Source organism: Alosa pseudoharengus, unplaced genomic scaffold, assembly GCF_046254945.1.
Source record: "Alosa pseudoharengus isolate Yale_2024_CS ecotype anadromous, Long Island Sound unplaced genomic scaffold, YU_APseudo_1.1 YU_APseudo_1.1_scf_2, whole genome shotgun sequence".
Lineage (NCBI taxonomy): Eukaryota > Metazoa > Chordata > Actinopteri > Clupeiformes > Clupeidae > Alosa > Alosa pseudoharengus.
Genome location: NW_027468663.1, coordinates 20203527 through 20228139, shown reverse-complemented (window position 1 = coordinate 20228139; position 24613 = coordinate 20203527). Strand labels below are relative to the sequence as shown.

The window sequence follows — 24613 nt, the reverse complement described above, 5'->3', positions numbered from 1 at the left end:
TGACTGGTCGACACAACATACGCTCACCAGAAGACCGCAGTGGGCGGTTGGGCATGTAAGGCTTGATTATTGAATTAAAATAACTAGGAGCAGATCTAGTTAGTGTCCTATAGGCCAAAGTGAGAGATTTAAATTTAATCCTGGCTACTATAGGGAGCCAATGGAGAGTAACTAGGAGAGGAGTTACATGTGTCCTCTTTGGCTGATTGAAGACCAGGCGTGCTCCAGCATTTTGAATCAGCTGTAATGATCTTGTTACACAAGCGGGTAAGCCAGCTAATAGTGAATTACAATAGTCCAGCTTAGAGATGACCATGGTCTGAACAAGAAGTTGTGTGGAATCTTGTGTCAGATAAGGTCTGATCTTCCTAATGTTGTAAAGCATAAACCGGCATGATTTTGCAATAGAAGCTATATGCTCAGAGAAGTTAAGTCGGTCATCAATTACAACGCCCAAGTTTCGTGCCGATCTAGTTGGGGTCAGTGAAGTTGAGTCAAGCTGGATGTTAATCTGTTGGGGAATAGCTGTTTTAGCTGGAAACACCAAAAACTCTGTTTTTGAGAGATTAAGCTGAAGGTGCCGATCTTTCATCCAGGCTGAAATATCCTTAAGGCATGCAGAAATCCGGTGGGAAACACTAGAGTCATCAGGTGGGAAAGACAGGTAAAGTTGAGTGTCGTCTGCATAACAGTGATAGTCAAATCCATGGGAGCGAATGGTATCACCTAAGGAAGTGGTGTAAATAGAGAAAAGCAAGGGTCCTAATACTGATCCCTGAGGCACACCTGTGGTGAGGGCATGAGACTTAGATACCTGTCCCTGCCAAGACACGTTGAAAGAACGCGCTTTAAGGTAAGATTCAAACCAGTCAAGAGCTTTTCCAGAAATTCCCAGTTCAGATAGTATAGATAGGAGAATGTCATGGTTAACAGTATCAAAGGCTGCAGATAAATCTAGTAGAATTAATACTGATGACTGAGCAGAGGACTTAGCTACTCTCAATGCTTCAGTCACAGACAGAAGAGCAGTTTCAGTAGAATGACCACTCTTGAAACCAGACTGCATAGGGTCTAGTAGATTATTCTGATGAAGAAAGTCACAAACTTGCTTGAAGACCACTTTCTCCAAAACCTTTGACAAGAAAGGAAGAAGGGAGACAGGTCTGTAGTTCTTCACCTCAGTTGGATTAAGTGTACTTTTCTTTAGCAGAGGTGTAACCCTAGCCTGTTTAAAAGAATAAGGAACTATTCCAGAACTGAGAGAAGCATTAAATACATGTGTGACTGCTGGTAGAACAGCGGGTGAGATAGACTGTAGAAGAGTGGACGGGACAGGATCTAATGGGCATGTTGTTGGACGACATCGCTGAAGCAATTGAGAGACTGCTTCCTCATCAAGAGGAGAGAAAGAGTCAAATGATGGGGTCGTACTAACACAAGGCAAAGCCCTCCTTATAGGAGCATCAAACTGAGCACTTATTTTAGCAACTTTTTCAGTGAAAAATGTTGCAAAGTCATTTGCTGACAGTGAAGTAGTTGATGGTGGTGGTGGAGGATTGAGGAGAGATTTGAAAGTAGAAAAAAGTTGTCTACTGTCAGTGGCGCTCTCAATCTTGCTTTGATAGAATGCCTTTTTTGCAAGTGTAACAGTGGATGAAAAGGATGACAGCAAAGACTGGTAGTTACTAAGATCATTTCCATCTTTGGATTTACGCCATTTCCTCTCAGCAGCTCTAAGTTCCTTTCGTACTGAGACTATACTGTTCGTCAGCCATGGATGGCGAGGTTTAGAACGAGTAGGTCTTGAGGAAAGAGGACATGCTGCATTCAGACAAGATGCCAGTGTAGAGCAGAGAGTCTTTGTAGCGTCATTAACCTCAAGTGTCAAGAATGAGCTAGGAGTAGGTAAAGCAGATGTTACTAATGTTGCAAAATGGTCACTTGAGAGGCTTCTGAGATTACGCCGGAACGAAATTATCGGAGGAGGAGCTGCTGGGTTATCCAGGAGACGCACAGAGAATCTGATAAAGTGATGATCCGATACATGTAATGGATTAACCAAAACGTTGTCTGTATTACAGTTACGTACCAGAATTAAATCAAGATCTTTACCAGCCTTGTGAGTAGGAGGACTGTGGACACGTGTGATATTAAATGAGGAGAGTAAGGACAGGAAGTCAATTGCAGACGAGTTATCCAAATGAATATTAAAATCGCCAAGGATTAATAATGGGCATGCATCCATTGGAATAGCAGACAGTAGAATGTCCAACTCGTTCACAAAGTTCCCAAGTTGTCCTGGAGGGCGATAAATAACCACCAAGTATAATTTGTATGGTTCAGTTATCATGATGGCATGATATTCAAACGAGTTGTGGACCTGAGCAGGCAGCAACTGTGTAAACCTCCAATCATCAGAGACGAGAAAGCCTGTCCCGCCTCCTCTACCAGACGAACGACTGGTATGCGAAAAAGCATAACTGGTCGACAACGCTGCAGGCGTGGCAGTATTCTCCGGCCTAATCCACGTCTCTGTAAGCGCAAGCAATTGAAGAGATAACTGTGAGGCCAGAGCAGGAATGAAGTCCGCTTTATTCACTGCAGATTGGCAATTCCACAACCCTACAGAAAAAGTAGGACAAGCCTGCTGAACTGATTGTTGCCTTTCAACACCAGTACGCTTATTAACCTGACCGGATACAGGGATATGTTGAAGGCACATTATTAGAAGGATTGTCAGCTAACAAGACAAGGTGAGACAAGAGTGAAACTTATCTGAGAGGTGCCTTGCTTGTGTCCTTGCTCGGTGGACTCGTCGCAGGTAGACTCGATTCGTCTTGACACGAGTAAGTCTTCACACGAGGACGGCTGCACACGAGCGCTGACGCCTCCGCTGACGCTCCAGCACAATAACCACTTTAAATGCTAGTCCTAATTGATCACGCGGAAAACCACCCCCTCTAAAAACTCACGACACCAAGGCCAGTCTAAGCGCAATTAAACAGACAGCCGTAATGAAAACAATATCAACTACCACTACCCACTACGGCTAATAACTAGTTTACCAACTTGTAACTATGACAACTACATAAACAAATCCCTTAACAACACGAGACTCCCATACAATTAAAACTTACAGCAAGTGCGGACGCAGCTCCAGAAAAAAAACCAGTTGAGTTCAGTAAAGCTAACGTTAACAATCTACTTAGTCCAGCTACACTTAAAAACACCACCCCCTCTAAAAACTCACGACACCAAGGCCAGTCTAAGCGCAATTAAACAGACAGCCGTAATGAAAACAATATCAACTACCACTACCCACTACGGCTAATAACTAGTTTACCAACTTGTAACTATGACAACTACATAAACAAATCCCTTAACAACACGAGACTCCCATACAATTAAAACTTACAGCAAGTGCGGACGCAGCTCCAGAAAAAAAACCAGTTGAGTTCAGTAAAGCTAACGTTAACAATCTACTTAGTCCAGCTACACTTAAAAACACCACCCCCTCTAAAAACTCACGACACCAAGGCCAGTCTAAGCGCAATTAAACAGACAGCCGTAATGAAAACAATATCAACTACCACTACCCACTACGGCTAATAACTAGTTTACCAACTTGTAACTATGACAACTACATAAACAAATCCCTTAACAACACGAGACTCCCATACAATTAAAACTTACAGCAAGTGCGGACGCAGCTCCAGAAAAAAAACCAGTTGAGTTCAGTAAAGCTAACGTTAACAATCTACTTAGTCCAGCTACACTTAAAAACACCACCCCCTCTAAAAACTCACGACACCAAGGCCAGTCTAAGCGCAATTAAACAGACAGCCGTAATGAAAACAATATCAACTACCACTACCCACTACGGCTAATAACTAGTTTACCAACTTGTAACTATGACAACTACATAAACAAATCCCTTAACAACACGAGACTCCCATACAATTAAAACTTACAGCAAGTGCGGACGCAGCTCCAGAAAAAAAACCAGTTGAGTTCAGTAAAGCTAACGTTAACAATCTACTTAGTCCAGCTACACTTAAAAACACCACCCCCTCTAAAAACTCACGACACCAAGGCCAGTCTAAGCGCAATTAAACAGACAGCCGTAATGAAAACAATATCAACTACCACTACCCACTACGGCTAATAACTAGTTTACCAACTTGTAACTATGACAACTACATAAACAAATCCCTTAACAACACGAGACTCCCATACAATTAAAACTTACAGCAAGTGCGGACGCAGCTCCAGAAAAAAAACCAGTTGAGTTCAGTAAAGCTAACGTTAACAATCTACTTAGTCCAGCTACACTTAAAAACACCACCCCCTCTAAAAACTCACGACACCAAGGCCAGTCTAAGCGCAATTAAACAGACAGCCGTAATGAAAACAATATCAACTACCACTACCCACTACGGCTAATAACTAGTTTACCAACTTGTAACTATGACAACTACATAAACAAATCCCTTAACAACACGAGACTCCCATACAATTAAAACTTACAGCAAGTGCGGACGCAGCTCCAGAAAAAAAACCAGTTGAGTTCAGTAAAGCTAACGTTAACAATCTACTTAGTCCAGCTACACTTAAAAACACCACCCCCTCTAAAAACTCACGACACCAAGGCCAGTCTAAGCGCAATTAAACAGACAGCCGTAATGAAAACAATATCAACTACCACTACCCACTACGGCTAATAACTAGTTTACCAACTTGTAACTATGACAACTACATAAACAAATCCCTTAACAACACGAGACTCCCATACAATTAAAACTTACAGCAAGAGCGGACGCAGCTCCAGAAAAAAACCAGTTGAGTTCAGTAAAGCTAACGTTAACAATCTACTTAGTCCAGCTACACTTAAAAACACCACCCCCTCTAAAAACTCACGACACCAAGGCCAGTCTAAGCGCAATTAAACAGACAGCCGTAATGAAAACAATATCAACTATCACTACCCACTACGGCTAATAACTAGTTTACCAACTTGTAACTATGACAACTACATAAACAAATCCCTTAACAACACGAGACTCCCATACAATTAAAACTTACAGCAAGTGCGGACGCAGCTCCAGAAAAAAAACCAGTTGAGTTCAGTAAATGATGATAACTGACAGTTGGAATAGTTGAACAGTTAAATAGTTGGATAGTTTAAATGGTTAAAATATTTAATAGGGAATTATTGTAGTGGAGACTTTTATTTTGAAACAGTTGTGGGCAGAGGAAACAGTTGAACAGGATCTGTAGTCTTAAGAGAGCCAGATTGTATGCTTAAAGCCTGAGACAGACAGTTGCTGGAGGTGGCCGGAACCATATGGCTCTGGCCGGAACACTTGGCATAGGATTCCAAGTGCCCTATTGTGATGCCATAATCGGCAATGTTAAGTCTATGGGGAAATTTTCAGTAATTTTCAGTAATATTAATTTAATTAATAGTTCAAAAAGTATAAAAGTTACAAATATGAAAAATACATTCCACACCTGTCCTAAGTAAGACCTACGTAACGCAGTTTGAATGAAGTTTCTACGTTAAATGGTTGAAGCCGCATTAGACGCAGAAAAAGCGTTAGAAGAAGAAGAATAATAAGAAGAAATCGGATAACAGTAGATTGCATTTTCATGCACTCTAATTAAAGTTACTTTTCTCGTGAACCGTTCATCACTGCAACTAGCGGCTGACAGTTTAAAAGCTGAGAAAACGCTCTTTCATGTGATGGGATACATGTGATAGTGTTAGGCAAGGCTTTGCGAGCTATCTCGTCATAACATTAACACTATGGGCCAGGGTAGTGTTTATAGAATTCCTCCTTGCATTAATGTGAGAGAATCCGATAAATTAACGCCAACGTTAACACATTATCAAGGAAAATATTACTTCGCTGACATTAGGCCATACATGGGCAACATACGGCCCGCGGGCCACATCCGGCCCGTGGGCTTTCCCTGACCGGCCCGCGTAAGGTCCGTGAAAGAACAATAGTCAAGAGCCTAGCATAGAGATAATGCATGCAAATCAATATCGTTGTTTTTATTTTGAAAGCGACTGCTATTTGTACGCCCATACATTTGTGCGTGGATGCATACGACGTAAACACCCTCACTGATGTGCTGGTGAATAGAATTTGCTTCTGTGTCGACACAATGCAGTTGCCTTTACGTCGGCGTAAACCTTTCAAAGTTTTGTGTCTCTTATGTCTGCGTCGCTCACCACCGCAAAGGTTGTTAGAACGAACTCCTACTGCTGCTCGTTGGCGATACGAAGTGTTCATTTCAAAACGTTACTGGTAGATAGACAGTTTACAATCGGATAACCTCGTAATTGTAACCAAAATATGTCTGAGTTTATTTGCAAAGCTTATGTTAGCGAACATGATGCTACTACCCACAGGTTGCTTGAAGCAGCCGGCTCAACACACAGAGCGAGTTGACCAATCACAGTTATGTGCATAAAGTTAAAGCAAAAACACAGCCTACATTTTTAAAATAGTTTTCTTTGTGCATGTTGATTAACTAATGACAGCCTACTATTGTCTGCTCCACATTTTCATAGTCTAATTCTGCATAGAGTTAATTTAATGATGGTAATGATTTAATGATGAAATATTGCTGAGTGTTGATGAAATGGTGGCACAGGCCTATCGGTTGTACTGACTCCTTCACATTTTCATGACCTAGCCTAATTATATAGATATTGTAGTACTTTTTTATATCAGTCTTTGAAAACTGAAAAAAATGTCAATGTCAATTTTTTTTTTTCGAGAATGAGGATTAAATACTGGACATAGACTAAATATTGCTGTTTTTCCTTTGTCTCCCTCACATTTTCATCTGTTCTTACGACTAGTAAACAAAACCAAATGATTTACTTAATGTTATACAAGAACAGAATAGAATTGAACAGAATTGAGTTCATACTTGAGTTCGGTATTTTGGGTCCGGCCCTCCTCAACAGTCCCAGTTTGTCATGTGGCCCCTTGGGGAAATTAGTTGCCCACCCCTGCATTAGGCTATTGCTTTCCAAAGCTGCATATTATCTAAATTTCTTGCCCCGTCTTCTGAATGTTGGATTTTTCTTGCTGTGCACGGTCACTTTCTCCACAGCATCAAAGACTAAATTAACTAGATGTACCGCATAGCGGTACAAAATATGACCACCGCTCAGTCCTGTACATCCGTTCCGCGAACATAAATCAGACTAATCAATTTGTATCCATCTTCTACTCCATCCCCCTGTGATAATGTAGCCTCGTGGTCCAGGAGAAGCAGACAGGTTTTGGTGTAAAAAGGTTTATTGACTCAGCGGATATACTCCGAAAACACCGAAAAGTAAACTATATTAATTACAAAAAAAAAACAATGACTCGTAGACTAGACAAAATACAAACAAAAACGCGGAGTCACACATTGGACTATAATAAGCCGCACAATCATACTAACCACTCACAGCAGTGTCAGGTACGCACAACATGTGCAATTCTAGAGGACTCACCTTCTCCCTCCACAGGGATTTAAAGTGATCAGGTGACCTCCCCTAATTGAAAAACAGGCCTGCTCCTTATTAGGCTAATCAGCCAATTTGGGTACCCAGGGGCACACGCCCCTTCTTGCGCCTCCAGCGCAACTACACAAACTAAATCAAACAACCTGCAGTTGAAATCATAACACTATCACTGGCAGAAAAATAACAGTAACAGAATCTATGCACTTTGCCAAAGGAACATAGTGACAGTGTGGGTCACTCCGTCACAGTGTGTGTGTGTGTGTGTATATATTTAAGTGACAGTGTGGGTCACTCTGTCACACCCCCACTCTTGAAACTTTTGTGTATGCTTGTTTGGCATGCCTGTGTGTGTGTGTGCGGGCTGCACAGCAAGTAGCCTACTGGCGCTGCGAAGGTGAATAGATTTGTAGCACTAGCCAAAAAATCTACATCCCAATGAGTGTATGGTCACCAAATGTACACATAACTTAATTTTTTAGACCCCCCCCCCCATGGATGAAATTCTACGAAACTTGGCATACCCCCAGAGAATGTCAGGTTAATCATACATATAACATTTGGTGCAGTTATGAACATTTTAACTGAAGAGAGGGGCGATTAAAGCAGAATTATATTTCTTTTTCATTTTTTTACAGGGGGGGTGCAAATCACAAATGAGTGATTATGGCCTAGGTTGATGTGGGCCCTTGAGACCAACATAATATAAAAATTTCTTCATCCTCGGTGCCACAGTTCAAGTAGTTATTTAGGAAAAACTGCATTTTTGGGGTTTTGGGGGGCCCAGCGCGGGGGGGAGTGGCTCCTGGGGACCAAACAAAATGTTTCCGTAAAAGTCTAGTGGGGCTACATACCCAACAAATTTTATGTGCCCCGGTGTTTCGGTGTCCAAGTATCGTTGACCAAAAATTCAGGAAGTAGATGACAGGAAAAAAAAAAATGTGACTTTGCTAGCAGCGGTCATAATTACTGCTGTGAATCCTAAGATTATTTAGACAGGCCATTGTCTACAAATTAAAATAGCTGCATCAGTCAGACATTAAGCAGAATATGAAAAGAAAGGGGGAAGAAGTCATGCAAAGCACCAAAACTACAGTGGCTTGTGAACATCCGATTTTTAAACGCAAGGGGCAACGATGGCCATGGCCGCCATAAAATTCCAGCCCTGCCCCACCTCTTGATTTCTCCCTGGGTTTTCCGGTGTTTTTTGCAGGGGGTGAAAAAAAGTCCATAACCTCGCCAAGGAGTCGTCTGAGAAGACAGAGGCCAAACTGTGTGTCATAACTAAGGAAGATTTTTCAGCTGTTAACACATTGCTTGGTGTCTTACCACATTGTTGTAGCATGGGTCCTGAAGGGAGAACATGTCGTAAATCTGCCGTAGGTTCTTCAGCAGTAGAGGTTTCCTGAGGGGAAGCATTCTGTCCTTCTGGTAGGTTCTGTCGGACATCACACACCTTACCCTAATTGATAAATGACACAACATAAATGAAAAATGTATGTACTGATGTATGTATACATAACACAAACACAAAGGCATTAGCCTGGCCATGCCCACCTAGAATCTCCTTTCTGAGAGATAATAGTCTGGCACACGACAATTCACTAACGTTTCCCTCAGACACCAGGGCTGATGGGCCATGGTAAATGGTAGTAGCAACTTCTGCAAACATAATGAAATTACATTTGAAGAATATGTATATTTATATACTGCAAAGGTCGGCCTACATATGTTGTTTCCTGACTACCAATGCGGCTTATTTTCAGGTTATAAAGCTTAGGCGAAGTTAGATGTTAGAAATCCCTAATGAATGTGATTGAAATCATTGGTCTAGCCAAGCCAAAATTCACGCAATGTCTATGTAACTGCCAAAGTTTGTTTGTCATTTATATTTGTTTAGTTGTGTTATTATTTGTAATGTTGTTATTGTGCATGTTATTTTGGTTTATTTTCTTTTTGATTTGTCTCATGTTATTGTTAATTAGTGACGTTGTGTTGCACACAGACATCTGTATGTGTGGCACAGCTCACCTGGAGAGCCAACCGAAAGGTAACTTGTGAGACTTGCGGTCACACCGGCATACCCGCGAAGTTTAAGGTATCTTGAAGTTACAAGGACATTTGAAGGCTTTTTCGTATGACCTCATTCCCTCATGGTTATGTGCAGCCAGCGAGGTATGTTTGCGCTTTTTATGTCGTATGTGATTCAGAAGATGTTTGTATGCATGCTACAGTATGAATGAATGTTTATTCTGTTCTTTTACTGTTATTTAAAGAGTTTGATGGTGGATAATAAAGAAAAAACAAATAAACCATCAGTAACTGAGAACCAAGGCCTTGTGTATTTCCTGAGGGAGTGATAGTCTACGCCCATTACTTTGCTACAGTTGGAGACATTTCCTAAATTCTTAATTATAATCATGAGAAGCCAGATTCTCTTCACGAGAACAAGCAGTGGTGAGTGGCATTACCAGGCTATGAAGGCAATACATTTAGAATGCAATTTATTACCAGAACAAACGCCACAATGAGTTTCACAGTGTGTGTGTGTGTGGATACTGGAATGGTAGGAGCCTCCTATTAGTTGGGGAGACCAGCTACCATTTGTAACATTTACATTCTTTGAAATAGGAGGTATGATTGCCTTGCTTTTCTCAATGAGGTTGCAAAGGAATACCAGTGGAAACATTTGCAGATCTACAACAAACCAACTTTATTTACGTTCACATTTTTGAGAGAGAATGTGAGAGTGTGCGTGTGTGTATGTGAGAGAGTGAATGAGTGAGTGAGTAGGTGTGGTTGTTGGCTTCTTGTTACCAAAAAGCAACACTCGCACGTCTAGGAGAATGCGTTTAGTTCCAGATGGCCCTTGCTGCTCGTCCTTTCCTTGTTGTGAGTGTACATCATGGTACCCGGTACCAGTGTATAGAACAAATCAACACCTGGATGTGTCAAACAAAGCTGAACAAAGAAGAAACTGAAGTAATCATATTTGGTAAAAAGGAGGAAAGGGTTGCCACTCTCCTTGACACAAAAGGGTTGAAGGGTTGTATTAATTGACAGTGACCAAAATTTCAACAGCCACATGAAAGCGATAACTAAATCAGCTTTTTACCACCTAAAAAATATTGCCAAACTTAGAGGGCTGATGTCAAAACATGACTTAGAAAAACTCATTCATGCATTTATCTCCAGCAGGGTTGATTACTGCAATGGACTGTTCACAAGCCTTCCTAAAAAGACTATTAAACAGCTTCAGGTGATACAAAATGCAGCAGCTAGGATTCTAACAAAAACTAAAAGAACTGACCACATTACTCCAATTGTTAAGTCCCTGCACTGGCTTCCAGTAAGTCACAGAATAGACTTTAAAGCACTATTGCTTGTTTATAAATCAGTAAATGGAGCAGGACCTAAATACCTATTAGACATGCTTCAGCAGTACACACCTTCTCGTCCTCTCAGGTCCCCAGGTGAAAAACCTGTTAGTAAAACCTACTGTTAGAACTAAACATGGTGAAGCAGCATTTAGTTGCTATGCGGATTACATCAAAAAGGCCCCAACTGTAACCAGTTTTAAATCTAGACTTAAGACCAAACTGTTCTCAGAGGCTTTCTGCTAACTGCGCTGAGTTACAAATTCTGAATCTGCCTTTATATAAATCTACCTTGTCTTTTTTTTTTGCTTATTAATTATTATTTATTTTTTAATTATTTTACCTTGTGTGTTTTATGATCTTTACCTTTTGAACTATTCTTTGGCTAGATTGCCCTTCTATGCTTTTATTTGTTATTGTTTGGTTTTGTTTATGAAAAGCACATTGAATGACCTCTGTGTATGAAATGCGCTATATAAATAAACTTGACTGCAAGGCAATTTAACATTGTTTCGAGAGAAAAAACATGAGTATCAGAATGAATTTGCCAACTTCTTTGATTTTTTTTTGTATGGTGGTTAAGGCGCATTACCACCACCTACTTGCTAGAGTGTGGAACTTGATTTTGTTTCAACTTTCGTGGAGTAAACATGTAAGACTCCTTTCTGCCTAAATTCCACAGCTCTCAAGTTGTCTTCGTGTGAATCGAGTTTGAACTGACAAAATATAAGTGTTAAAATTGTGCCAGTTATCTCCACCAGGAAATGGTGTTTCTTCGAGGATTAGTTCCAAGTAGTCAATCCGACTGAACTATCCTGCTCGAGATGTTTTTAGTGACGCCGACACATTAGAACCACAAGCGAGGAAAAAATGCGGAAGATTGTAGGTTTACTTAGTAAACAGCCAACGCATATACAACTCATGTTTGATGTCCTGCTTTACTGCAGACCACTGTGTGTGTTATCAGCAATCGAGCGAGACTCTTACCTCCAAGCGAATGCGTTTAGCGCTACTAGTTCCAGATGTTGCACGCTGTTCACAGTCATTTGGAAAGGTAAACACCGACGGAATTGCGGTATCCAAAAGAGCGACTCTCTTCATTCCCAGGACATTGAGCTCGAAGTCTTCCTTTTTGAAATGGAGACTGCAAACCATCTTGTTTTTTAGGTCTTTCATGGCTGTGTGTTGTAAATATATCGGGTGCTTCATTGCCCATAGCCACTGTTTGCAGCGCTCCACATCTCTCGGTAGACGATGAAAACTTACTTTTTGTCCTTTCCTTGTTCTGACTGAACATCGCGGTACCATGCAGTGACTCACCATTTCGAAGGAAAGTACAAACTATGAGTAATTCACTATACTAGGTCTAATGAGTTCGCCAACTAGCCTAGCTCTTAACTAGATTTTGTGTGAAATGAATTGAGAGGGATAAGTCATTTAAAGACGAGTGACCGTCGCAGAAAGTGCGTCATAACAAAGGGACACCAGTGAAAACATCATCATTCACGCCACTTTAATTGTGAATTGTTCGTTCAAGCTAACTAAAAATATACAGTGTAACACTTACAGCCATGGGTGATGATCCACTTTGTCCTGTCTGTGCTCTGATTGTTGGGATGGCCGTATTCTTTAGACGGCGTACTATGGTACGGGTAACTGTGTCCATGTTTTCCAAATAGTCATCTGGTGCAAAATGCTCTGAGCAAACACGCCATTTACGTATTGATTCTATCGGTGTTGTGAGATATATATTCAGAGCAGCCAGCCATTGAATTTTTCGTTCGTTGTCTTTCGTTGGAATTCTATGAAACATAATAGTAGAGTACACCTTCGACTTACTATCACAGCCCTTTACAACGCACAGAACCATGTCTAATCACACACAGGTAAATTCAGTCTCTAACCAATTCGTCTGCTGCAGCTCAAACTTGTTGCTTGCAACCAACGATCTTTGATTAGGCTACAAGCCGATCCGTTTTAACCCTCTCTGTTGCAAGTCTCTGCTACTCGCGTCAGAACCATATACGGCCATACGGAGCCCGCGAAGTGTCAGGGAGGGGATTTATTTAGCAATAGTTGTTTCCACGCAATAGGCCTACATTTCATTAACCTACAAGAACCAGGGCCGTTTCAAGTAATTTGGGGGCCCCAAGCAAAATGGACATGGAGCCCCCCCCCCACACACACACACACCGCACGCAAAGCCTACAGGAACCACCGCATAGCCATACAGTTTAAGTTCACCCACAGTTTATATAAATACAAAATTTTGACAGTGCAAATACTGCAGTTGCATATATATACTGTGCATTAGTTTTGAACATTTTGAACATTTGCAAAAACACCACCGTACCATAAAATCCAATATAAATGTAAAAAAGTGCACAATAACTAAATCCAACATACTTAAACACACACACACACACACACACTCACATTATTCAGTTCTCACAAAGTGAGAAAATAAAACACTGCCATTTTATGCAGAAAAAGGATGCATTGTTCAAACTATAAAGAGTGCAGGTTGTATAGCAATTTAAAAATCCAACATAAATACAAGTACACACACAGTCACACACACACACACACAAGATTAACCTTTCAGGCCATCTTCATCAGTGGAGGTATCCTTAGGAAGAGCCTGAGGGCTGAGAAATTTAAGCAAAGCACCTTGAGGGAGAAAGAAAAGATATGTTAGCATTTCCATATTTTGATATTTAGAAGGGATGCAGCTGCTTTCACAACTACCAATGCTTACTGTAAAAACATCCCAAGCTAATGTTATACATTGACCTAGGCCTACTTGTAGCTTAACATAGCATTTAAGCATTCTGCTGTTTGAGAATTAGACAGACGCACCTGGTGCTTTAAAGACAGTAAACAGCTGGCGTGCATGAATACTACTAGACATGAAAGTTCCAGTCTGCTTTGATGCACGGAATTTATCGTGTGGTTTTCCTAACCCCCATTTGGTAAATAGATTATCACGGTCGAATAGTTAGTATAGCAGAGAAGCTATGTTACTTTCATCAAAACCTATTACAAAGCTATAGCAATGTTATGTCATTAAATACAATAAACAGTGATTCTGGAACAGATCTGCGTCTTCCTTATCCCGTTAATAAACATATTACAGTATGTAACCATATTCCGTCCGTTCGGGGGAAAAAAGTTGCGCTAACTGTTCTAGTTTGTTACAAGCAGCATGGGCCGTCAGGCAGGTAGTTAACATAAATATTTTTTGCTAGGCTAGCCTTCCTGCTGCGACATTACACCATTTGTACAAGACAAGTAGAGCTATTTTATCCAGTGTAATTTATCACTTACCACTATCTTGTTTTTTCTTGTCATCCTCTTCCTTTCTCTTCTGGCTTCCGGACGCATAACTCCGCTTCATTATGACTGCCGAGGTTTTATATTTTCGCGGCAGCAGCAGGCTGGCTGGCTGCTGTCAGCGACTACTGAGAGGGGCCCCCTTGAGGGGGATCCCGGTATTGCCGGTAACAGTGTCGTTGCACTTTACTGCATTGACTATCAAAGGGGCGCTCACAGTTTGTCGTTGCATTTTATTCTTAACCAGTCGTTGTCTTGGGGCCCCTGGCCAGCTCGGGGCCCCAAGCAATTGCTTGGTTTGCTTGCCTTCTAGCGACGGGCCTGACAAGAACATAGAGTTGGCTAGCTCGCGTAGCCTACTTTACAGAAAATACGTTGAAGTTGCCTTTGTGTTGGATCTGCGAGATTACATAGCGCACCGCAGTGGTGCAGCAGTAGGCCATGTATGGAAGCATGCCAACGTCTATAAAAATGATTAATGGACTAGCCCGCAGTTATTTAATTTCACCGGTAACAATAAGAGCGATTTTTTTCAGTCTGGTTGTTCATGTTAGTCAGGTTGAACTCAACATGAGCTTTATAATAAAGACAATTTGAACCCTCCTCTTCTATCTTACACCTGACACACGGTATCCTTCAGACGTAGTACCGTCTTTCTCGGGGCGCATATTGCATCTTTTCAACATAGTCGTCCGGTGCAAAATGCTCTTCACAAACACGATACTGGTTAATTTTGTCAGGCGATGTTGTAGTAGAGATATTCAGAGCAGCCAGCAATTGATTTCTCCGTTCCACATTTGTTGGAATTCTGTGAAACATGACTAGTGTATGTCCTTTGCTTGTTCTCACAACATTTTGCTATGCAGGTAGGCTAATTACCATGTTTGCTGTAGGGCTAACTAGCTTTAACCAAAGTCTTTTTAGGCAAGTCCCTCCACTCGGTAGCCATATTGCAACGCTTTTTGGGCACTCATCGGGCATCCGTTTCGGCAGAAATGCGCGTGCGCAAGGCTTCACGACACCAATCTTGCTCCAGCGGCGAGATCACAACACATGATTGGCTCAATGTATTCACAACACACCAAATGATTGGCTCAATGTATGCACATGTCAACGTTTTGCCGCAGAAGGGGTGTGATATGCGTAGACAACTTCCATATAGGTGTTAAAAACTAACCCCATGCATTTCTATGGAAGATTTTTTGAGTGCTGTGCAGGGATGGATTACTGCACGGGCCTACCAGGCCCAGGCCCAGGGGCCCAAGGGGTCAGGGGGCCCTGAAGCCCAAGCCTTTGCATGGAATCATTGCCTCAATATCAACAAATCAGGATGTAGGCTATGAATTCATGAATTCAATTTACTATTGGCCATCCCCAAAATGCACCAGAATACAGGAAATCACATCAAACAAATTAAACATTTTCTGGGGAGGACCCCTAAACCCCCCCCTCCCACATATACAACAATTAGTGGGGGGCCTTAATACATCTGGGCCCAGGAGCCCGAAAGTTCATAATCCGCCCATGGTGCTGTGTCTCCTCATTAGAAAGGCTCTGCTTTAACTTCTCAAACTCAACTCAAAATGATGTGCTCACTGCGCAGGCATATCACGCAACAAGTAAAAGTGCTTCGCCCAACCTTGCCCCGCCCACCTTGATATGTTATTTACTCTTTTTGGCCTTTTCTTTTTCGGGGGGCTTTTATTTTGAAACCGCTTTGAAACCGTTCCAACCGCGAGGTTGTAATGTAAATATAACTAACTTTAGGCTAAAACAGAGACGTGAACATAGTAAAATGAAACAACACAGAATGTTAATTTGATTGTTTCAGCACACTCCGAAGAGACCCAAGGTTAGTGTTCATGAAATATGTACTTATAAATGTGCATTTTAAGCCTTAAAGTGACTTTGGACTGTATTTTTTTACAGTACATCTTTCACTTGAGTAGAGTTGAGTAGGCTAAGTTAGTTTTAATTGATGTGAATGAACGAATACTTCCACACCGGTGATTTCAAAGTAGCAAGAGGGGCTTTGATTTCGGTAGGTTGATGTGTAGGCCTATATATTAACTGGTTGCAGCCTAAAATTAGAGGAGTGTTGACGCTGCAGTTCAGCACGTGCATGTGTGTTTGTGCGTCTTGGCATACATGCTGGACGTGACATTGGGGGTGTGGCTGCATCGTCGATTCTACTTTTAAATTCGAAGTTCGAGATTGAGATGTAATTTCGATCGATTTCGAAATAAAATCGAAATCGTGACACCCTTAACCTGCATATAGAAAAAATGGCTTGGAAAAATACAGAAATGTATTTACAGCAAAGGTAGACTCTCCATGGGTAGACCCACAGACATTGCTTCCTGACTGTTAATAAATAACAAAATCAAAATGTGCAACTGCAGTCTATGAGCACCCGGACTAAAAAAACAGTATAACACTATGAAACACAACCCAGCTAGCACAGTTACGTTGCCAGTACGTTGCTGCAATGTAATTGAATGACCAAAAATACATTGCCACAACGTCACATTCAACGTTGCCACAACATACAAAGTGAAAGGTGACAATTTGTAATCGTAATGTCACTCCCCAACGTTGCCAATCCGTAACCGCAACATGAGGTTATTTTGCAGCAACGTGGAATTGAAAGGTGCCATTTTGCAACGTCAGTTACCAACGTCGCCAGTCCGTGTTCAGCAAAGCTGCCACAACATGCAAAGTGAAAGGTGACAATTCGAAACCGCAACGTCACTCCCTGACGTTGCCAATCCGTAACCGCAACATCAGGTTATGTGTCAGCAACGTGGAATTGAAAGGTGCCGTTTCGTAACCACAACGTAGGTTACCGGCGTCGCCAGTCCGTGTTCAGCAAAGCTGCCACAACATGCAAAGTGAAAGGTGACAATTCGTAACCGCAACGTAACTCCCTTACGTTGCCAATCCATAACCGCAACATCAGGTTACGTTGTAGCCAAGTGGAATTGAAAGGTGCCATTTCGTAACCGTAATGTAAGTTACCGATGCCGCCAGTCCTTAACAGCAACGTCAGGCAACATTGCGGCAATGTCGCAAGTGAAAGGTTTCATTTCATAACTGCAATGTAACTCTCCAATGTTGTCAATCCGTAACCACAACATCAGATTACGTTGTAGCAACGTGGAATTAGAATGTGCCGTTTCGGAACTGTAACGTTAGTTACGGACGTTACCAGTTCTTAACTAGCCTGGAAAATCCAGACTTTAGTAATCTAGAAAGATTAAGGGTCTGGCCACGAACAATGTAATGGCCAAACTCGAGGAGCGGCACCAAGCATACATTTGAAAATCTCACTGCACGCAAATAATAATTGTCAAATACAAAACATATTGATGTCAATGGTGCATTTTGCCCATGTTCAGGGTGGAAAGTGAAAAAGAAAGATTTGCATAAGACAAGTCAAATTGGTGTTTTTAAAAAGAAAAGATCATGGAGAATAAAGAAAAAAATATTTAAAAAATCTTTGTATATTCCCACAAGGTGTTTAGGTGCTCTGAAAATGAGAACCAAAAAGATTTTTAGTCTTGTAAGTTCTTGCTGTTCAGACCCTGAAGGAATTTATTTTCTGTTCATTGTTTTTTGTGAGAGTGTTTCTACTTATCTCAGTAAGGAAAATAAATCAAGAGCCTATGTTGAGTACAAATATGTCTTCTGAAGGCTTAAACAGAGCCCAGCCAAAAACTCCAATAACATTTGTAGCAACTTTGAGGGACAGCTATGACCATGCAGGATTATCCAGAGCAAACATGACGATTTTGCTACATACTATTCCTATTTATGTACTAGCATGCAAAATTTGAGCCTCCTACAGTTTAGTTCTTGCGCTGTGGGCTTGTGAACTTTGACAAAAAAAAAAAGAGGCTGAACAAAATCGACACCCCCCTCCCCCTGTAAAACTGGCTGTATCTTGGAAAGTATTGAACTTACATAAGAGTAATTTTACAGTGCGTCTCCTGGGTAACATAGGTACACCTGGTAATTTTTTCAGAATTTTTTGAGACCTAAGTGCGTGGGCCCTGGTTGAATTGACGTGGAATGACCCATTGAGCAGTCAGAACTGTCAGTCCACTTAACCCTTAGAACCCTAAGCTGTTTTTAGGGCATTTTCACTACCTTTATTCATAAGGATTTATTCTGGTCATTGTAAGTGCCACACACATATATTATTTTTTTCAGGAGAGTCTAGGCTATTCAGATCTGCCATCATTTCATGTATTAATACTAGCATTGATTTTATTTAGATTTTTAAATAATTAAAATATAAAAAGTGTATTATAAAAATTCTTATATTTCGACATGTATCTCACCACAGCAAGCTCACAGCTCTACATGCATTTCATGTGTGTGTAGGGCAGACTGTCCTGAATCGGGCAATATAATTGCCATGTTGGAGGGATACTCTGGGGCTGAGCAATTTACAGAAATATTTGCTGTGTGATTTACGGAAATAAATGCCATTTTTTATTTAGTGATGAAAAATGACCTTTCTGCGCTCCATATCGGTGACACGAACTGATCTGACCTGACTTGACCCGAGGTTGCGTGTTAGCCTGCGTGCCTGTGTGTATGCGGTCATAATAATTCTCAACTTTTTACTGCATTGCCATGAACAAAGTAAAGGCAAAAAAGGTGTTTATTTGTTGAACAAATTGGGATGCAATGTGAGCCTTGAATTGGATGCCATGCAGGAATTTGCTAGGATCTCAAAACCGGAATATGAACATGCTTTGCCATAGAGAAACACATGATAGCATTGGATTATAAACATGCTTTGCCACAAGAACAGACAAAAACGTGGGGTAAGTCCAGCTATATGAAGTTATTATTTTGCTGTCACTTCATCTGTTTTATAACCCAGAAGGATGTATCTTGGTATCAAATGATAGCTCTGAGTCTCCTCTTTCATCTGACATGCGTGGCATATCTATGCGATCACGGGTCCGCGAGTAATTCAAACGAGAGTAATGAGTGTGCAGCGTTGGTTTGTGTACATGACGTTATTATTTTGCAGTCTGGTTTTATAAGCCAGAAGGATCGATAAACATGATACCAATGGATAGCCCTGTGCCCCCTCTTTCATCTGATATGCTTGCCATATCGATGCGATCACGGGTTCGTGAGTTATTCAAACTAGAGTAATGTGTGTGCAGGTGAACGCAGAGAAGTATAGACTGTAAATATGATGCAATTTGATTTAATTTCATGATTTTTTTTAATTTTCATACTTGATCGTACAGACAAGTGTGTAGTCTCGTTGGAAAGCCCCACTTCTGCTCTGTCGTGCAATAAAGATTTCATCTCGCTGCGATGAACCGTTCCGGAGCAATGTAACAGAGAAGAAAGGGTGTGTTTTTTGACGCACTTTGCGTCAATCGGGTTCTAAGGGTTAACAAATGGAAAGCACAATGTGCAAGGCCATACACTTTGCTTACAGTATTGTACAGTAATTGATTGAATTGAATTGAAGAAGTGAAAATTGAACAATATGAACTATGAATATTGAACAACTCGGCCTCGCATAGATAGCCCTACGTGGTGGGAAATGCAGCAACGTTTTCAGCGCTTTTACGGCAATCTCGGGATATTCTGCTTTGGTTTTGATCCAAAAACCCGCCAGAGAGGTTTCCTCATACACACTCTTAAGACCACCGTCATTTGCAATTTCGATCATTGCTCTTCCTCCTGCGCTGACAAGTTAGGACTATTCGGGATATTGACAAATGGGTTGCGGACCCACTCATTGGTTTGCCGTGGATCTTTGGAGGATGGGAAGTAACACTCAAACTCATTTAAAAGCGCAACAAGGTGATCGCGCACCAGCTGCGAGAAAAAGGGCCCTGCCTCAGTCTCTCCCAAAATCCCCACTACTGTTTGGAACATATCAAATACACCCCGGTCCACTTGTCGTCCCCACAAATCAAGCTTGGCTTTAAATGCAGCGACTTTATCTGCCAGTTTAAAGACAGTCGTCATTCTCCCCTGGAGTGACAAGTTGAGGTCATTAAGGCACACAGGCAAGCGAGTTTTGACACCCAGTCCTCATCACTAAAATGTGCAGCTAACGGTGACTTTTTTTCTGTAAGAAATCTCTGCAGCAGCTCTCGCAACTCAAACACTCTGGCCAGTGACCTGCTAAAGATGCTTGTTTTTTGTTGCTCATTCTAGCAGTTTAGCTAACTTCGTGTGACACTACCGTTCGCCAAGAACTGATCAAGTGAAGTGAGCTGACCTGAGGCTGCGCAGCGCAATATGTAAAGTGTTGAAGGCGGGACAGACAGTAAGAAAATAGACCTTGCAAAATGCAAACATGCGTGCAATCAAACAACTGCATATAGGCCTGTGTCATGTAAAAACGTGACATTATTGCGAATTAAATTGAGTTTAGTTTGCATGCATTTTTTTTAAAAACTCATGTCGTAGGCTACGGCCCGGTTAGTAATGCCCGGTGGTTGGGGACCGCTGTTGTACAATAAACAAATTGTAGGGCCCTGAACATCATGCTTTCCATTTGTTTACAGTACTGACTACTCAATAGATTTTGACTGGTTGCAGATTTATATCAACAAGAATTACAGTATCACAGAGACAAAAGACAAGTTTGTCAGATGCCGGGTACAGTACTGTAAAAATAGGGGTACAAGGAGGAGGAAGAACAAAAACATTGCAAAGAGCAAAGCAAAGTAGTAATTTCTGATCAATTTTTAGCTACTATGATAGAACATGTTTTCGACAATGACAGAAAAATATGAAATTTGTTTTGAGATTAAAAATGTACTTCTCCCTCGGTCGACGAGGCTGATGTGTCGTCAGTCTGCATCACAGACAACGAAGTGCGTCAGCTAATGTCTAAACCTGTGCTGTATACTTTCTTCTCGGTCTCAATGATAAATTGGAAGAAACGCCCCACACCGGAAGGACCGAATGGACAATTGTCAGAAAGGCAAGCTACATCGATGTATTGCATTTCCTAGTCAGAGCCAATTTGTATAATTCGCATATAGCTAGACTACAGTGTCTATGTTAATATGTAATCCTCAGGCAATGCCGACTTGTGGCTTATTGTGTAATTCTGGAGTGGGCCCTCAAGGGCCAACCACTTGGATGAGGACAGTGTTTCTACAGTTCTTCAGTGTTGACTACAGTTGACAGTTCACTATAAGTCCACACAAACAATTCTGGTTTCCTTGCACTAGCCATTTTCACTTTTATTTATAAAGTACACACCACAGTCTGTTATGCATAAACATAAACAAAGGAATCCTTAATATTCTAGTGATTGAATCACAACAAGTAAGACAAAACAGTATACAAACTCACAGATGGTGACAGCCTCTCCCTGATCACAGGGAAAGCAAGGTAACTGCCAGATAAAGACTTCCTTGAGGATTTGGTGGATTGCTGAAGCCGTTGCTGTGGGCTGGTGAGGACCAAGGACATGCCGGAGGTAGAAGGCCGGTCTTTCGCAGGAGCTTTGAAAACAAGGGGTTCTACACCACCAACAGCCTGTAACAAGTTGCAGAACACAACATCTCATCAATATTACTGACACAAGTACTGTTGTAATGATAGCTCAGACTGTGCTATTTCAAGGTGGTTGAAAGGGTGGTCCCCCTTGATGGATCTTGTCTCGACTTTCTGACTCGTTTTGAATCGCCTTTGACTGTTTCAGAGTGGCTGCCTATGGGCATGCACAAACATGTCCTAACAACAATCCTTAATGTTCGTTTTCAAAACTGTGCAACTCACTGAGTGGTTAGTTTAGCACCCCCCCCCAAAACAACAAAATGTTCAAATATGAATATAATGCCCCTGACTGCAATTATCGAACCTCTGTAGCTACCCAGGAAAGTGTTTGGAGGCTATTTTCCTAGTCCTAGTCAAACTAGTCATACAAATAACATAGCAAATAACATTGTATGTTGTTTAGCTTACCCAAAGGTCTTCTTCGTCTAGCATTGGTCCACTAAGCGTCGGTACAGCTGTCCTTATCAGATAGAGTTTCGTTGGAGACTTTCTTCCAGAACGTGTAGATTGAACATAGTCCTCGTGCCGAAAGTGCATGGCACAAACACGATGGTCAGCTTCTCGAAGAACATTTACAGGGGTGCTTGTGTCAAACCCCAGGAATGAAAGCCACAACTTTAGTAGTTCAGGGTTGTGGAAAGGAAGCCGATGACAACTCCTTTGTGGAGAAATTTTACCGCAGTTTCTGACCGCACAAAGTCTTCCCATATTCGATGGAGCAGTGACAATGCTGATGCCTTGAGTTTGAAGTTGAACTGTTTCTCTTTCCAGGTTCGTCTTTTCGAGCTCCTCCCAGCTGACTCTGGTAGATCACGTGGACAGTCACGCGCAATCGATTATTTAATAAATAAATGTTAATTATGAATAATAATAAAAATGTTCTACCTAATGTGACTATATTTTCCATAGACTGTAAAAAACACGTTTTTCCCGCCGTATTATCCATAAACAATATAGTAAATTCCGATTTGACGTCTCTTCCTGGACTCGTCTGTCTCGTCTCTAAAATACTTTTTTTTTACTTTTTTTTATTATGTCCTAGTTAACTAGAACTTTGCTCCTACTGTCCGAACCGTTTCCTGTAACGTAGGAACGTAGTCTGACTTACCACCAAGTAGGCCTACTTTTCTTAACCGGATTGAACTCCAGGTTGGATAAGCCAGAGAATGTCTAATAAGTAGACGTAGACGGGCTCTGGATAAGCTAAGGTTACTGCCACTTCCAGGACAACCAAATACCATACATAAGGGGTCACTTACAGTGTTGGGTGATAAGCCACTTTGTTGTGTTGGTGATTTGAATATTGTCGGTGTGGCCGCATCATGGAGGCGTAATCCTGTGGAGGTATAGTCCTCCTGTGTGAAATGCTCGGAGCAAACACGCCAGCCCTTCAGAATCCACCCCGGTATTGTTGGGTTCATGTTCAAAGCAGCCAACCAAGCTTTCCGCCGTTTGTACTGAGATGGAATTCTGTGAAACATGACGGCACTATAATGCTTCTGCTTGTTATCACAGCCCTTTACGATGCACGTTATAGCCATGACTGTTCACAAACTATCTTCACACAACCTGATACTTTGTCAACTCTGCTGAAACTACTAGGCTACTGGTGCATGCGTGCAGGTCACATATTGACGGAAGTGAGAGGGAGGGAGACCATAGACCTCTCCAGAATCAAGGGGGCAGGCGAATTCCCGGAAGTAGAAGCATCGATGTAGCGGTGGTTATCAACTCTCTGCTAACCCCATAGAACGCCCAGTCATTTAGGATTTTTTTGAACTCCCATAACTTCATATAACATATATCATGTGCCGATATTTTAGCTTCTGTGTTATCTACATAAACAATAAAAGGCAAAACAAGACTCGACTACCTCGTACGTAACGTTAGGTTCCCGTAAGAAGAATGTTTAGCATGTCCGGTTGAAGGGAAGCTAACGCACTGAAGGGAGATAACCGTATTGTTTGGATAAGAAGCGTAGCTGCTAGTCCAGCCAGCACGGAAACTCGTGAACAAGCTATGTAGCCTACAATAGCATTGTAGCCTATGTTAAGGTAAAGCATAGAGGCAAGTAAACCTAATGGAAAAACAGTAGTTTTACCGTTAGGTAGTCTAACGATAATCATTTCAGAGGTTTTCGATGGATTGACGTAGGTCAGAAAAGTGGAAAGAAGATTAGCCTCAAGGCTATAACTTTTTTGTTTTGTTTTACCATGACTGTTTTTAAAGATGATCATGTGTGGTAGTTTCAACATTAACACAACTTGATATCACTTGTGAGGATGATATTAATAATAATACATAAATAAATGTTTAACTTTGAAGGAGAAGGAAGTGTGAGAAGAATTTCTGTGTATCTATCATATGAGTTACAAGATTCAGTTCGATGGCTAACGTCACGAAGTTAAGTGCGAGTCTGCGCAGTACTGGGGGGACCAACTGAAAAATGACTCAGTACCCTCCCATTGAGAACGACGGAGTCTGTTCGTCCATTTCTTTTACTGTCTATGTCCAGAATATATCCCGCCTCCTAACTTCCGTATCCATCCAACTTCCGGGCGTGGATTGTCTATGGGAAATAACCAAGTGGGCAGGCGAATTCCCGGAAGTAGAAGAATCGACGTAGGCTGGAGGGACCACCTTTCTGCTAACTCCCATAGAAGTCCATTCATTGCAGGATTTTTTTGAAATACCATAACTTCATATAACATATATCCTGTGCCAATATTGTAGCTTCTGTGTAATCCACATAAACACTACAAAGGCAAAACAGACTCCACTACCTCGTCCGTAACGTTGGTTACCCGTAAGAAGA

At 41.5% G+C, this 24613-nt stretch overlaps 1 protein-coding gene across 8 annotated transcripts in view; it reads right to left on the bottom strand.

Annotated features, from left to right (window-relative positions):
* The window catches only part of LOC143134028 (uncharacterized), a 36210-nt gene extending 12157 nt beyond the window's left edge, over positions 1–24053 (bottom strand). Inside the window, exons 1-4 of one of the 8 annotated variants that reach the window (XM_076294078.1) lie at positions 23058–23246; positions 22207–22600; positions 21592–21777; positions 8858–8990 (exon numbers count right to left, since the gene is read on the bottom strand). In XM_076294078.1, the coding sequence (XP_076150193.1) occupies positions 8858–8990; positions 21592–21777; positions 22207–22600; positions 23058–23122 (778 nt within the window). In that variant the 5' untranslated portion in view covers positions 23123–23246. Of the gene's footprint in view, positions 1–8857; positions 8991–11892; positions 12412–12472; positions 13058–21591; positions 21778–22206; positions 22601–23057 lie in introns of those variants that run through there. The other 7 variants (XM_076294079.1, XM_076294083.1, XM_076294084.1 and 4 more) reach the window with 7 other exon arrangements.
* Positions 24054–24613: the final 560 nt, after the last annotated feature.